Genomic DNA, 13,639 nt, shown 5'->3' on the forward strand with positions numbered 1-13,639 from the left:
TACTGACTCCGTTCCATTCAGTACAGACACTGACCCCCTACCATGTTGCAGGTGCTGGGTGAAGCACTGTGGATTCATCAATGAGCCATGAAGAATACCCCAATCATAATAGAACATACAGTCTCATGAGGTTACAAACATCTCATTTTCAAGTTCTAGAATCTGAATTTTAGAGCTTCAGGGCATTTCCAGATGGCCTATAGTCTGATCCATTCATTAAACAGATGATGAAATGGAGAGCCCCAAAGTGAAGAAAGTCTCTCCCCCAGAGTCAGAAACTCTAATCGCAGTGGCATCTGGATCCTCTGCTCCCTGCCCACTCTTCTTTCCATTTTATTGCTTTGAAGCTTTTCATATTATTCTGCACACACCAAGTCCTTCCGAGTCCTTTTTGTTATTTATTACCTGCTCACGATTTCTTAGATGTCTGTGGTTGGATTTTGATGCTAACATTGATCTTCCAATTCTTTAACCTAATTTTTTTTCACTGCTTGCTTCTTCTCTTTACCTGACCACGTACCTGGCAGATGTATCTGTCTTGAGTTAAATAGGCAATCCGGGGTGCCATGGATCTTTTGAAGACCTGGGAAAGGAGAGCAGTCTGCAGTGACCCTCCTCAGACTTCCAAACAAAATCACTGGCCCCTCACTCCTTAAAAGATAGTTGGGCTTGTCCAAGGGCAAAGAGTGGCAGACACAGAGCTTGCTTTTCAGACACCCCTAGACTGGAAAACATCCTTTGGGGGTAAAAATGAGGACATAAAATCGCTTGCTGTGGTACCTTTCATTCTGTTAAGGACACTGAAAACACAGTCTGTCATCCTTGACATTTTAATTGAAAGAAAAGCTTACATAGATTTCAGCCGTAAGCAGTATGTTTATACAAGTGTATAAAGAGGAATAATCTGTCAAGTTGGAAAACTCTTAATGCTACGGGACTCAGTTTAGTAATTGAACAATCCAACATGAGCTCACACATCTTACCTTGTTCCATGCCTCAATAATTTTTAGTAGAAATACTTTACCTAGAGGCATGTGGTTATTAAAAAGGAGGCTCGGCTTGCTCGAAGTCTGGAATTATTAGCTCATGGCAACAAGCCTGCACTGGAGAAAGACTGTTGGGTCTTTGTTTTCACAACTTTGCTGTGATTTGCCATCTTATTTTCAGAGTCTAACTGATGTGTTGTTTGGGAAGTTTTTGGTGTTTTTTTTTTTTAAAAGGAAGAAAACATAATTTCACATGGATGAGAGACTTCTCGTGTTAGCAGTACTGCAGAATTTTACTGCTTCATTGCCAAGTCCAGGGAGCAGTGTGGATATCAAAGGAAATAGACCGTGAATTTATTTTAGTATAAAAAATCAATAATAACTTAGTTATGGGAGCCATCAAGGAATGATGGGGGAAGCCCTGTGTTGCAAGTTGAATATGAGCCCTGCTTCTTTTCATGACCCATATGACCTTGGGCACATTTAAATGTTTCTGAATTCAGCTTACTCTGAGTAAAATGGGGGTAATCTGACCTACCCAACACATGGCATTGCTTCAAGTCACGTGAAGGTGAAATATTTTGAAAAATATGAAACTGTATAATTGTAATATAAAAAGTTTCAAGCAAGTGCAATGTGTTAATAATTATTTCTATATACACAAAGGGAATTAGATAATTAATGTAATTATTCCGATACCACTCTTGCTTCAATGATCAGAATATTCTGGACAAATGATTATTTATTGGGCCACGCTACATAATTACCTCAATCTAACCCTTTGTATACCCAGCGATGAGTAGGAGTAGATTTTTTTTTCTTTCAGTTTTTGTAGTTTTAAAAGCCCAAACAAGAAGCATAGAAAATGCCGCAGTTTTGTTCCCAGCATGGGTCGGGAAAATTATTTATAGAATCTGTATAGGGGTGCCTGGGTGGCTCTGTCAGTTAAGTGTCCAACTCTTGATTTTGGCTCAGGTCATGATCTCAGGGTTCTTAGATTAAGCCCCGTGTCAGGCTCCACACTGGGTGTGGGGCCTGCTTAAGATTCTCTCTCCCTCTCCCTCTGCCCCTCCCTCCTGCATGTGCACATGTGTGCGTGTGTGTGCGTGCACTCTCTCTCTCTCAAAGAAATAAATGTAGATTCTGTATAAAACAATAATTCAAAGTTATTCAGAATCCAAACATGCAGAGTTCTCAAATAGCCATCTCTCTTTCAAGTATGTATTGTTAATTGGTTTGATTGCTATCATTAGGCAATTATTATAATTCCAAGGGAACTCAGTACCCTGAAAAGCTTTCTTAATTAATGAAGGAATGCTTTATATTTAAAAATCCGGTACATCTATGCATGGTGTAGAAGTAACTGACCTAATAAGAACATTGATTAAATGAAGCATACCATTCCCTAGCTACTCTATCCAGCTGGGAGTTTTCCCTAGTTGTATGAAGAATGAAAACTCATTTTAAATTTGATTACTTTTGCATCTCCATTCACATAAGCATTGTTTAATTGATTTCTTTTCTAAAAATGATTCATCAATAGAAACTGATCACCAAGATTATCATTAATATGTCATGTTGGAAACAAAATGTAAATGATGATAATATGCTGCCCTTTCTTTAGGAGGATGATATGGCCAGTCATCGTTATAAAATGTTTTCAGTTGTCTTTTTTCACTTGTCCCTATCTATACCCAAAGCATTCCTCCTGGTGACTAGGGGAAAAGACATATGGTAGAAGGTTGTATGTATGTATGTTTAGATGTATCTATATGAATGCATGGATGTATGGATGTATGCGTGTACATGTCTCTGTCTGGATATCTGTAGACGAGTGGATGGATAGATGACTAACAGCTATCTGTGGTGATGGTCTCAGTGAATCTTTCTCCTTATAAAACAGGGCAGTTCAGATTACTAACCTTGCACTTGGAGGAACTGACCATTATTAAAGATGACATACAGCTATTTTCTTCCCAGCAAAGGTCACAAACAAAACATTAAGACTGGAGAATATAAAGCAAACCTTGTCTGTTGACAGAACCACATTTATACCTATCTGACTGGAGCCATCCACCTCTGAATGAGGTAGGCTTTAAGACCCAGTGAAGTACAACCTACTATAGAATTTTGGAGCAACCGGAAACTAGCAGTTTCCTAGAACTGTAAAAGGTGAAGGACCTTCAAAGACCGTACTAATCCTATTGTTAATCTATACTCCAGAGGGCCCCAGGGCACATGTCAAGAAATACCCATAACACGCATTTGCTTTTCTGAAAACACTTTTTATTGTTACAGGCTACTTCTGTTGGCCTCTCCATGTAACTATTCATACACACATTCTATTCATAAAGCTGGATGTCATTTGTGGGCATCTACATGGAGTCTGGGTAAAAGTTTTATATTCTTTTATATTTTCATTTATATAACTTCCTGAACATATAAATATTGACTAATTTATGATTAATCCTTCTAATATTCATGTGCCTGCGATAGCTAGCTCTGCCCAAAGGAACTGTTAGGCAAAAAGGGTAGAAAACCTAATCTTTGAGATTTCAACAACAATGCAAAAGAGCATGTTGGCATTGTTCTCCCTGTTTCAATCCCCACTTTCTCCTCAAGTCAGTCACGGGAGGCACACAGCTCCAAAGAAGAGGCTTCTCATGCTACTCTGGATGGGACTATCCTTCCCCGAAGCATAGAAAAGCATTGGACCACACAGGACATCTCTGTCTGCAGTCATTACCCAGCACTTAGCATGAAGGAATCTCTCTCTCTCTTTTTTTTTTTTTTTAAAGAAAATGCATTAATTCTGGAAGCAGTAACTTCATTTATGGCATTCAGGATAAGGTAGTTTAACATGGAAGACTCAGAGGTCCCTGCTGGGGGGGAGGGGATGTGTTTATTTATTTGTTTTGTTTTATTTGTTAAATCTTTAATTTAATGGTTTGACATTTATACAGCTCCCCAGAGCAAAAGCATCAGGAGATTGAGAATTTAGCTGAGGAGGTCACTTATTTGCCATTTTTCATAAACACAAATAATTTCCTTTTTCCCTCAGCCACACATTCCCTGGCTCATTAAATCAATTTAAAGTCCTAAAAAAATTTTTTTTTCTCTGGCAAATTGAAGCAAAAGCTCAAACTATGCACTCCCCGGAGGAATGCTTACCCAAGTTCTGCAGGTCAGGCCAAAATCAGTTTCTGTCAAACAGCCTAACACCTCTAGTTATTATAAAATGAGGGATTGGTAATTGGGGGCTGGGCTCTGGACTTGCTTGAGAAAGGCTGGCTGCCATGGCATGAGCCTCATTCCTGCTGCTTTGGTCTGTGTCCTGGCTTTGTTTTTTGTTTGTTTGTTTGTTTGTTTCCACCCATAGTGGAGAACTATGAAAAAGTCAAAACAGATTTCTATTGGGAATTCATGAATAAAGTTGGCTTTACGAATCCAGACGGTGAACGTGTATCCAGAATAAAGCCAGGAGGGCTTCCAGGCAGAGGCATAGGAGAGTGCGGATGAAACAAACGTACACAGATCTCTGGGTCTAAGATCCTCCACAGGGCAGAGAATTCTGAGTAAACACAGGATTTCACCCCCAAGTCCCTTCCCTAAGATGCAGGGGTCATAGGAGATTTACCGGCTTGTTGACTATTGAACATGAGTTAGATAACAGAGGTCAGGAAATGAAGTGGAATTTGATATATTAACTAGGAAGCAGCAGAGGAAGCCAGGCTTGTGTTTGATTTGTTATTATTTCCCTAATATCCTCAATTATGTGATTCCCATCAGAGGATCTGATCTGTGCTCTGTAACGGTGTTGTCCCTGCTGGTTCCGGACGTGGGGAAGCAGGCAGTGAACCCCCTGCCCCCGGGCATCAGGAATAATGTTTGCTTTCTCTGTGTGTTGCCAGGCCTGTCCCAGGCTCTCTATCTTCTCTGCTACATCTCCACAACAGACAGAGACAGCCCATGCCAGCCTCCATGCCTGGGACCCTGCCCAACCCGACGATGCCGGGATCTTCTGCCGTCTTGATGCCAGTAAGTGCTTCTCCCTTCCACTGAGCCTTGCTCTTTTGAAAACAGTAAAAGAAAAGCTGAGATCTAAGCTGGAAAGAAAGCACCTTCTTCTGGATGAAAAGCTGAGCTGTGTGCTACTTTGCAGAGAGCACTCTGTTGTCTGTCCCTAGGCGTCTGGCTGGCTTTCCCGGCCTTCGGTGCTCCCTTAGTGAGGCCTGACCCCATCTTCCTGCTGGTGACAAGTGAGCTTGCCACACCCAGGGAATGGAATTTGTTCAAGGACACAGTGTTTCACGACTAGCCCAAAGTCTGTATAGCGTGGGCTATATACCGAGTGTCCTTAACTCACCAGGGAGTGGTCTTGCCAGGACTCAGAGTGACAAATATAACAACAAAAATAATAACAATGGTACAGAATACCTGCTAATATGTGTCCCTGCGTATCAGAGTCTGTTAATCATGCTCACAACGTTTATTGAGTGCTTACCATGTGCTAGTCCCTCTGTAAGCACTTCCTCAACATGTGAAACAATCCTGTCAGGCACGTGCTATTTCTACCCCATGGTTTGAATGGGAGAAGTACGGCAAGTAGCTTGCTTGGCTGAGAAGCAGCATAGCTGAGTTCTGAACCCAGGAATTCTGGCTCCAGAGCCCACTTGTCAGCCACTGTGTGATACCACTGTATTCTCTGCTTTCACTGTCACAACAAACCTGTGAGGGATACACTGTTTTTACCCCCATTTTACAGACGAGGAAGCTGAGGCACAGGAGGCCGAGTAACTTAGCTAAGGTCGCAGTTAGTAGGTGATGGAGCGTAAGGATTTATATCCAGGTGGCAGGACTCAAGAGTCTACATTCTAATCATTATGTAATACAGCCCCGCTCTCTGAAAACAACACATTAGCCTAGAAGGGACATACAGAGTATTCCAGAGCAAACTTTGCTCTTCTTCCACAGGATCCCCTCCCTGTGCTTCTTCATCCTCCCTGGCCTGTGCTTTCGGGAGCCTGGCTGGTGACCTTATTCTTGGGGCCACAGTTGTTCTCAGAAGTCCTAAGAGATGATATGACAATTCAATGAAAACCCTCCCACAACAGTATCAACAATGCCTGGCAGAGCATTTTCGCTTTTTAAGGGATTGTCTACATTTGTCACTTCATGTCGCTCTCATCGGGATCCTGTGGGAATGGAATCCCGGTAATTATTGACACGCTCATTTTACAGATGAAAAGCTGAAGAGTAAGAAGTTGAAGGCAGCTGTCTAATGGCCCACAGCTGTGACAAACCCCACCTCAACTCACACTGAGCAGCTCAGATTCTCGAAGTTTGAGCAGTTTGCTGATTTATCTGAGTGGAGGCAGGGGTGGATGAGGGCTGGGAGGCCCAAGTTCAGAGAAATGGACCCGCCTGCTATAAATAGTGGCGGAAACAGTCCTGGCTGGAAACAGTGTTTGCAAAATCGGGCCAGAAGGAACAGATGAGTTGACACACTTTCCCTGCCTTGCTCACCTTAAACATCTTCAGACGAGCTATGACAGTGCTGTCACCAACGCCCCTTGCCCAGGTTTTATTCAACCCAGCCAGGCGCACGAAGACTCCCACCATAAGCTGTCTTCCTTTAGACGCTAAATCCCTCTGGTCCAAAATGAGTGTCCTTTCATAAATTCTATCCACTAGCCAGAAAAATACCACTTCAGTGCCTTTTTTTTTTTTTTCTCCATCTAATTGTACCATTTCCAGGGACAAAGGTGGGACACGGGCTGAGACGGCCTGGCAAAAAAGTATCTGGTTCTGGTTTCCACCATCTCATCTCATTGTACAACTTGGCCTCCTGTTGATGCTTCAGAATAGAAGTAAAGGATCAGGTACATGATCAAGAGCCAGTGTAGACAGAAAGTCAGGGATGCCACCCCCACAGGAGTTGCCCAACCCATGTCACTGATATGCACAGCTGCTGTGACAAGTGTCAGTCTAAGAGCACTGATTCCAACTCGGGGCGATTGTTTGGCACTATCTGGAGATACTGCTGTTGGTTGTCAAAGCTGAGGGAAGGCTGCTGCTGGCCTCGGTGGGTAGAGGCCAAGGAAGCTGTTCAGCATTCTATAATGTGCAGGATAGCCCCCACCAGAAACGAATCATTTGGGCCCTAGATGTCAACAGTGCTGAGGTTGAGAAACCTTGGTTTAAAGTGACACGAATGTAACTCATGAAAACTATCATAAAATCTCTAAAAAAAAAAAAAGATACCCTAAGAGTTCCTGGTCCCAGAAATCTAGGCCTTTTCATCCTTGTTATCAAGTCTCCTGCTCCTATGCTCAGATTCTGGCATTTTAAGCATAGTCGTCCCATAGAGTTCCCGCCCTAGGGAACCATGATTCCCTTGGTATAAAAGATCAGTCTGTCTGTAGGTGTAGGTAATATCCTTAACTGATTTGCAGTGCATGCTGCCTGGCCACACATTTCACAAGGTCCTAGGTCTGAAGCAAAATGATGTATTTGTTCATTCCACAAGCTTTTGTTGAGCACCTGCTATGAGCCAAGCACTGCGCTGGATGTTGGGGATGTGGTGAACAAGGAAGGATTTCATGGTGGTGTGATTTCCTATCTTGAAAGTCAAATGTTCACAAAATTTGGGAATATGAACACTCATTTATAATTCAAAAACCCAGTGAGCTGTAGAGATTTTAACTCCCGTTTCCTGATTTGTTTCAGAAGGAAAGGAGAAGCTCAAAAAAAGGTGAAATCCTTTACCTGGATGTTTTACCTGCCATGCTAAATGTTGCTTAGTATTCAGCAAAACCACTTCAATCATCTGACTTCTTAATTCTAGGCACCTCACCAAAGCACACTCGGGCAGAACCTTATTAGTATAAGCACCAAATCGTTGCCTTGCTGAGGCGCTTGCTGACCCCTTACAATCACTAAGATGGAAAAATGTAATTTTTTTAAAGTAGAGCAATCAGCCTGTTTTCAACATTCTGTTGAATTTGTGAGTCATGGAGTAGGAGTAGTCACAGACTGTAACTTTTCCACAGAGTGGGCAGCATGGCTGATTCTGGATCCCGAGGCTGCAAGTAAGCTGCTCACCCTTCTTTGTAGCTCATGATGGATAACAGCGTGGAAACTTTCAGATAATCATTTGTACTTCTCAATGACCTTCCTTCAGGAAACTGAAAGCAAAAGCTCATTTGGACTTGATTTCCCTCTAGGAGAAGGTTACCAGTTGGAATAAAGGGCCAAATGCCTTTCCAACTCTTCCATCTCCCAGCCTCTGGAAGGGGGAATTACAAGCAATAAGCATTTTGTGGCGCAGTCTTCATGACTTAACAATTAAAGTACATGGACGTACTTAATAACACTGAACTGTACACGGAAACCTAGTTACAGTGGTAAATTTTATGACATGCGTATTTTACCAGAATTACAAAACAATAATAAAAAACAAAATACCTAGGCTACCTGGAGACTCAGGGGGTATATGGGAGTGAGCATTTTATTTTCCTGAATTGATAAGGCCCCAAAAGTCGTTGCCAGCAGGCTCTAGACTGTATAGAAGATTCTTCATCAAACGGCTCCTTTTGAAGCAGTTTCACACATACTCTCTTAGGCTAAGGGACGGCCGAGGGTGCTTTGCTATGACAGGGACTATCCACCCGTCACTCGTGTCATTTCATGAGCACCTCTGCTAACCCACACATTAATGTCATAATTGCAGCCCCGCACCTGGGGTGGACCCAGCAGGGGTGCAGGGATGGAACCCGACCATGGCAGGGACCCTAAAGGGACGTTTACCTCGGCTTTCCCTCTCCATTTTTGCCAGTGAGGTTTCTGTCCTCCGCTCTGGGAAGAGCTCCAGTGATAAAGAACTCTGTATTTTTTTCCTCAGACTCCCCAGGCTAACTTTGAGCAGAAAGCAGATTCCCTCAAGTTTCTGACCCGTTTTCATTTCCATCCTTCATCAAGGGGATCAACTTTTGCATTGAAGAATTTTTTTTTTCCTCTTGACGAAAGTCTTCTGTGTGATTTAGTATTAAGTGTACTTGCTTTATTCTAGTTCTTTGGAACGTGCTAAATTTCTACTCAACAGAAAATATCAATCACACATACCCTTCCTTGATTGAAAGAGAGGTTTCTCTGTATTTCCTTTTTAACAGGGACACCCTGGAGACAAAAATGCCAGAACTCATGCAGGTATTTGAAATGATGTTAATTCTAGACACAGTGGCAGGCCAGCAGGACAGTGTCCATCAGGTGTGGTACGGTACCCTCACCTGCTTTCTTCACCCCTCCAAAGGTCTAGCCCTGCCGTGAGGCCAAAACCTGCTGCTGTGTAGTATCCTGACTAGGTTAACTGGGAAGGGGAGCTCTACCAGGGGCGGCAGCTCAAATACCTCTTGGTCATCTTTTTTTTTTTTTAAGATTTTATTTATTTGACAGAGAGAGATAGCAGGAGCAGGGACACAAGCAGGGGGAGTGGGAGAGGGAGAAGCAGGCTTCCAGGCGAGCAGGGAGCCCGATGCGGGGCTCAATCCCAGCACCCTGGGATCATGACCTGAGCTGAAGGCAGACGTGTAACCGACTGAGCCACCCAGCGCCCCGCTCTTGGTCATCTTGATTGTGTTTATAAGTTACAGTGGCAAGAAGACCCAGCATATTTGAGAGCATTACTTTTTTAAGTTAATTTAATGTTTTCCTTATTGCTAAAATGATTCATGTTTTTGTATAAAACTTAGGGGGGAAAAGAAGCCATGGATAACCTGAGAGAACCATTTGGTATATATCCTTCCAGCATTTTTTAAGCATACATTATTCTTTACAGTTATAAAAAGAAGCATGACTCGTGGCAGTTTGGAGCGTTTGCAAAAGTGGAAATATTCCATACTTTTGTTTGCAAATGTACCATGACAACATGGTTCTCGTTGGCACAGGGCATCTCCTATAGAATGCATGGCTTTGGATTAATTCTTTGATGTCCTGGAGTTCAAGGCTCAGAAGTGTGTTACTTACCCTTCCCCAAACCACAGTCTTTCTCCAGAGTTATTCAAAGAAATTCTAAATGACCCACTTGAAAGAGAAATGCAGCTTTGTCTGTGACCTGGACTGCTTTTCGTAGACTTCTGATTCTGTTGCTTTTCTTTCTCTTAGATGGAGAGACAGATGTCCGTGAACTCCAGCCTCCTGGGAATGCAAGGTCCAAATCTCAGCAACCCCTGTGCTTCTCCCCAGGTCCAGCCAATGCATTCAGAAGCCAAAATGGTAAATAGCAATTATAATCATCCTTTTGTTATTTTGTGACTTTTTCTTTTGATTTCTACTCTGACTTCCAAATTTCAGTTGAGTCAGGTAGACGGCTCCGTCGTCGTTTCGGTGAATAGGTCTTTTCTGTGGAAAGGCAGTACAGAACTTGGCTCTCTCTTTGAGGATATTTGTTATTGAACCTTGGCATCAGATGACCATGTAATAAGCATTGGATCAGCTTCGGTGAAAGGGACATTTAGAAGTTTGGGGAGATCCATAGGCGTTCAGGTGGGATACACCCACGTAGGTGTACATTTTCTCATAATGTGAAATTAACAAAAACAATCCAGAGTTTCTCTTCTTCAAGGTGGTCACAGTGTCAGTGTCACTCTTCCTGTCCCCATATCTGTGAAAACAGACATGTGATTTTTAAGCACACACTAGCACGGAAATATTTTTCATTTTTTGTTATAGTTGTCAGATGTGACACTAATTCAAAGGATCACAGCCTTGTTTTCATGCAGGGTAATTGCACCTCTTACTGAAATACGTGATTTCAGGTGACAACCTTCAGTGACTTTTAACATTTGAGATTTATGTGCAGTCAGTTCAGTCTTTCCCATCACAGTGAAAGATTTATGCATTATATCCTATTAAATATTAATAAAAGCAATGCATGTCCATCTTTGCAATATAAAGTAAATTTGCTGGTTGTATTTAGTAGAGTTACTTGAAGTAGGTCGTTGGGTTTTCATGTATTTAAATTCTGGCACCACAATTAGTAAGGTATCAGATGGCAACAAAATACACTGTAGCAAAGTTGTTAGTATCTGATATTGGATGAGGGTGGCTTTGCCACAGTTCGGGGATTTATTTGGTTTCCTGACTGACAGCGTTGGGGACTGTGTCTGGTGGCTGGTATGAGGATGTTATTGACGCTTCTGAAAATCAGCCACCAAAACCAGTTGACTTCATTTTCAATGGCAGCAAGTTTTTTTGATGCCTGCTTTGGTCGCTTTCTCTTGGAAATTTTACTCATTTGTCTTTCAGCTCCTTGATTCAAGGAAGCGCCTGAATTCCCAGTGTTGGCTACCTTGGGCAAATAAAATCTGTGGTTAAGAGAGTTCTCTTTGCCGTGCCACAGTCCCTGTGACATGCCAGATGGCACTGGCATCTTCAGCAAAGCTCGTTAAATCTTTTTGGAATTGGCAAATATTTTTTCAACTCAAGCCCTGCAGAGCCAAACCAAATACTTGCTGGCAGAGTGAAGTTCAAATTGGCATCTGTTTTGGAGACCAGAGTAATGCCATTTACTTTTTTTTTTTTTTAAGGAAAATAAAAAATTTAACTGTGAAGGTACTTAAGAAAAAACCAAAATTAAGTTATTCATGTTTATGAATAAGCGTTCTGGGTCTGAGCATCAGATGCTCAGCTGGATTATTTCTGAATCATCTTGTTTGGTTTGGGGTCTGTATCCCTTTTGAGGGACCTCCCAGACAAACTTTAGGTGGATTCTTACACACAGTTCCAAACCAAATTTCCCTGCCAATTGATTTTCATGGGATTATATGCCACCACTTGATTCAGAAATGTCCTACCTCCCCTCTTCTTACTGGCAAAGAAGGAGAACGTTTCCAAAGGGAGTACAGGTTTATAATTATTTATATGTATGAAAGAAAAACATATGATATGGCCAACTATTGTGAATAATATCAGCTGGAGGCAAAAGGAAATTGGTCTGTACCTATAAAATCATGTGACCCCACAAACGTTTGCCAAGTTAAATTTACTGGGCAAGCACACGACTCTGCTGATTCATGCTCTGGGTCGATGGATGAATATTTCCAGATCCATGATGTCTGGGCTAATGAACTCTATCTTGGAGTTAGGGCTTAGGGAGCATAGTTATTCTCTCTGTCCCAGGCTCCCACCGCTGACACCATTATTGCCAATCCGTTATTCCAAGGGGGAAAATGGGGGTATTGGCCACTTACATTTTGGAGAAATAGCATTTACTTAATAGCCTGGAAAAGTGTTTAGTAATCGGCTTTTAATACATTACTCAGCATTTCTATTCTCATTCCACTTGCTTTATTCACTGGAGAAACCAGTTATTGCCATCTACTAACTGTACAGTATTTTCTAGCAGCTTTGGACTGCTCAGATGAAAAGCTTTTACGAAATACAAAGTGATGGAGAAAAAAAAAATCTTCCGTGATTTTAATGTCAGCCAGAGCCTCCCCAGGTTTCTCTGAACTATGGGCTTTGTTGTTCTATGCCTAATTTTCTTCCTGTGTAAGACTGGAATGGATTCCAGATTTCAACTAAGACTCCTGTTTCACTGTTTTCAAGGACTTTTCCAAAGGTCACACATGGGCTATTGTGATGAATGCACTCTGCGGGGTGTGTTCTCAGAGCACAGGAGAAACCAGAGAGCTGCCAGGGAGGGTGTCGCCCACACCACAACACTGCAGACCTATTCTCCTGGGGACATTGGTGTCAGAGTGTCTGTTTCACACTCTCTATTGACCACTGACAAACGCCATCATCCTGCATCTCTGGTGAAACTTGGAGGTCCTGGAGGTGGACAAATCTTAAGCCAGTATTGCTTTAACTGTACAGCTTTGTTAGAAGCCGTTCGACTAGTGATTGCTCAGTAAGATGCATCCATCTTTCTTGCCACAAATTGGTCATTTCTATTGTGGAAGAGAGCAAAATAGCTGTCCCCAATAAGCTGTACAGTGTATTAATCCGGGATATCCAAATCAAGTAGCACAGTGCTCTTCTTATGATTTAATGTATATGGACATCAAGCACTGGACTTCAGTGTACTGAAGTCACATCTGTCTGAGCCGGTTCTGTCATAATTCTGGCAGATTATAATTGAGTTTTATGGATTCTTTTTCTGAAGAATTAAGCCGACAAACATATGGCTTCATGATTATACAAGTGAATATATGCATATTGGATTTCGTTTTGGAGGTCAAAGCAGACTCAGAGCTGTGAGAGCTTTCCATCCTTCTAACCACCCAAAACAATGGGTTCTTCCTCCCAGATTCCTGGGATTGGTGGGCATCTTCCATGAAAATGGGGTCTGCTAGAAAGGAAGTTCCCTGGATACTGATGGACATTTTTGACATGCGAAGGGGAAAGGGAGAAAATGAGGGGGATAAGCAGACAAAAATGGAAAAGGGGAGGAAGAAGGAGACAGAGAGGGTAAGGGAATTTAAATCAGACTGCGACACATTTCTAGCCTCTCGTGGGCATGAGCGATTCTGTAGTGGTGTGGATATGGTATCTTCAGAGTTACATAGATTGGTGTTCATTTCTATCTAGCTTTAAAAGAGGTTTTCCTTTTTTTTTCTTTTTTTTTTTTTTTTCAGGCCATGAATGGGGTT

The 13,639-nt window shown here is 42.2% G+C and overlaps 1 protein-coding gene across 1 annotated transcript in view; it reads left to right on the plus strand.

The window, feature by feature from the left end:
* CREB5 (cAMP responsive element binding protein 5) overlaps positions 1-13,639 on the plus strand; it is a 319,697-nt gene that overhangs the window by 219,822 nt on the left and 86,236 nt on the right. Inside the window, exons 5-6 of the mRNA XM_021689812.1 lie at positions 4,898-5,024; positions 10,149-10,259. Of these exons, the coding sequence (XP_021545487.1) occupies positions 4,898-5,024; positions 10,149-10,259 (238 nt within the window). The remainder of the gene's footprint in view (positions 1-4,897; positions 5,025-10,148; positions 10,260-13,639) is intronic.

This window comes from Neomonachus schauinslandi, chromosome 12, assembly GCF_002201575.2.
Source record: "Neomonachus schauinslandi chromosome 12, ASM220157v2, whole genome shotgun sequence".
Taxonomy (NCBI): Eukaryota; Metazoa; Chordata; class Mammalia; order Carnivora; family Phocidae; genus Neomonachus; species Neomonachus schauinslandi.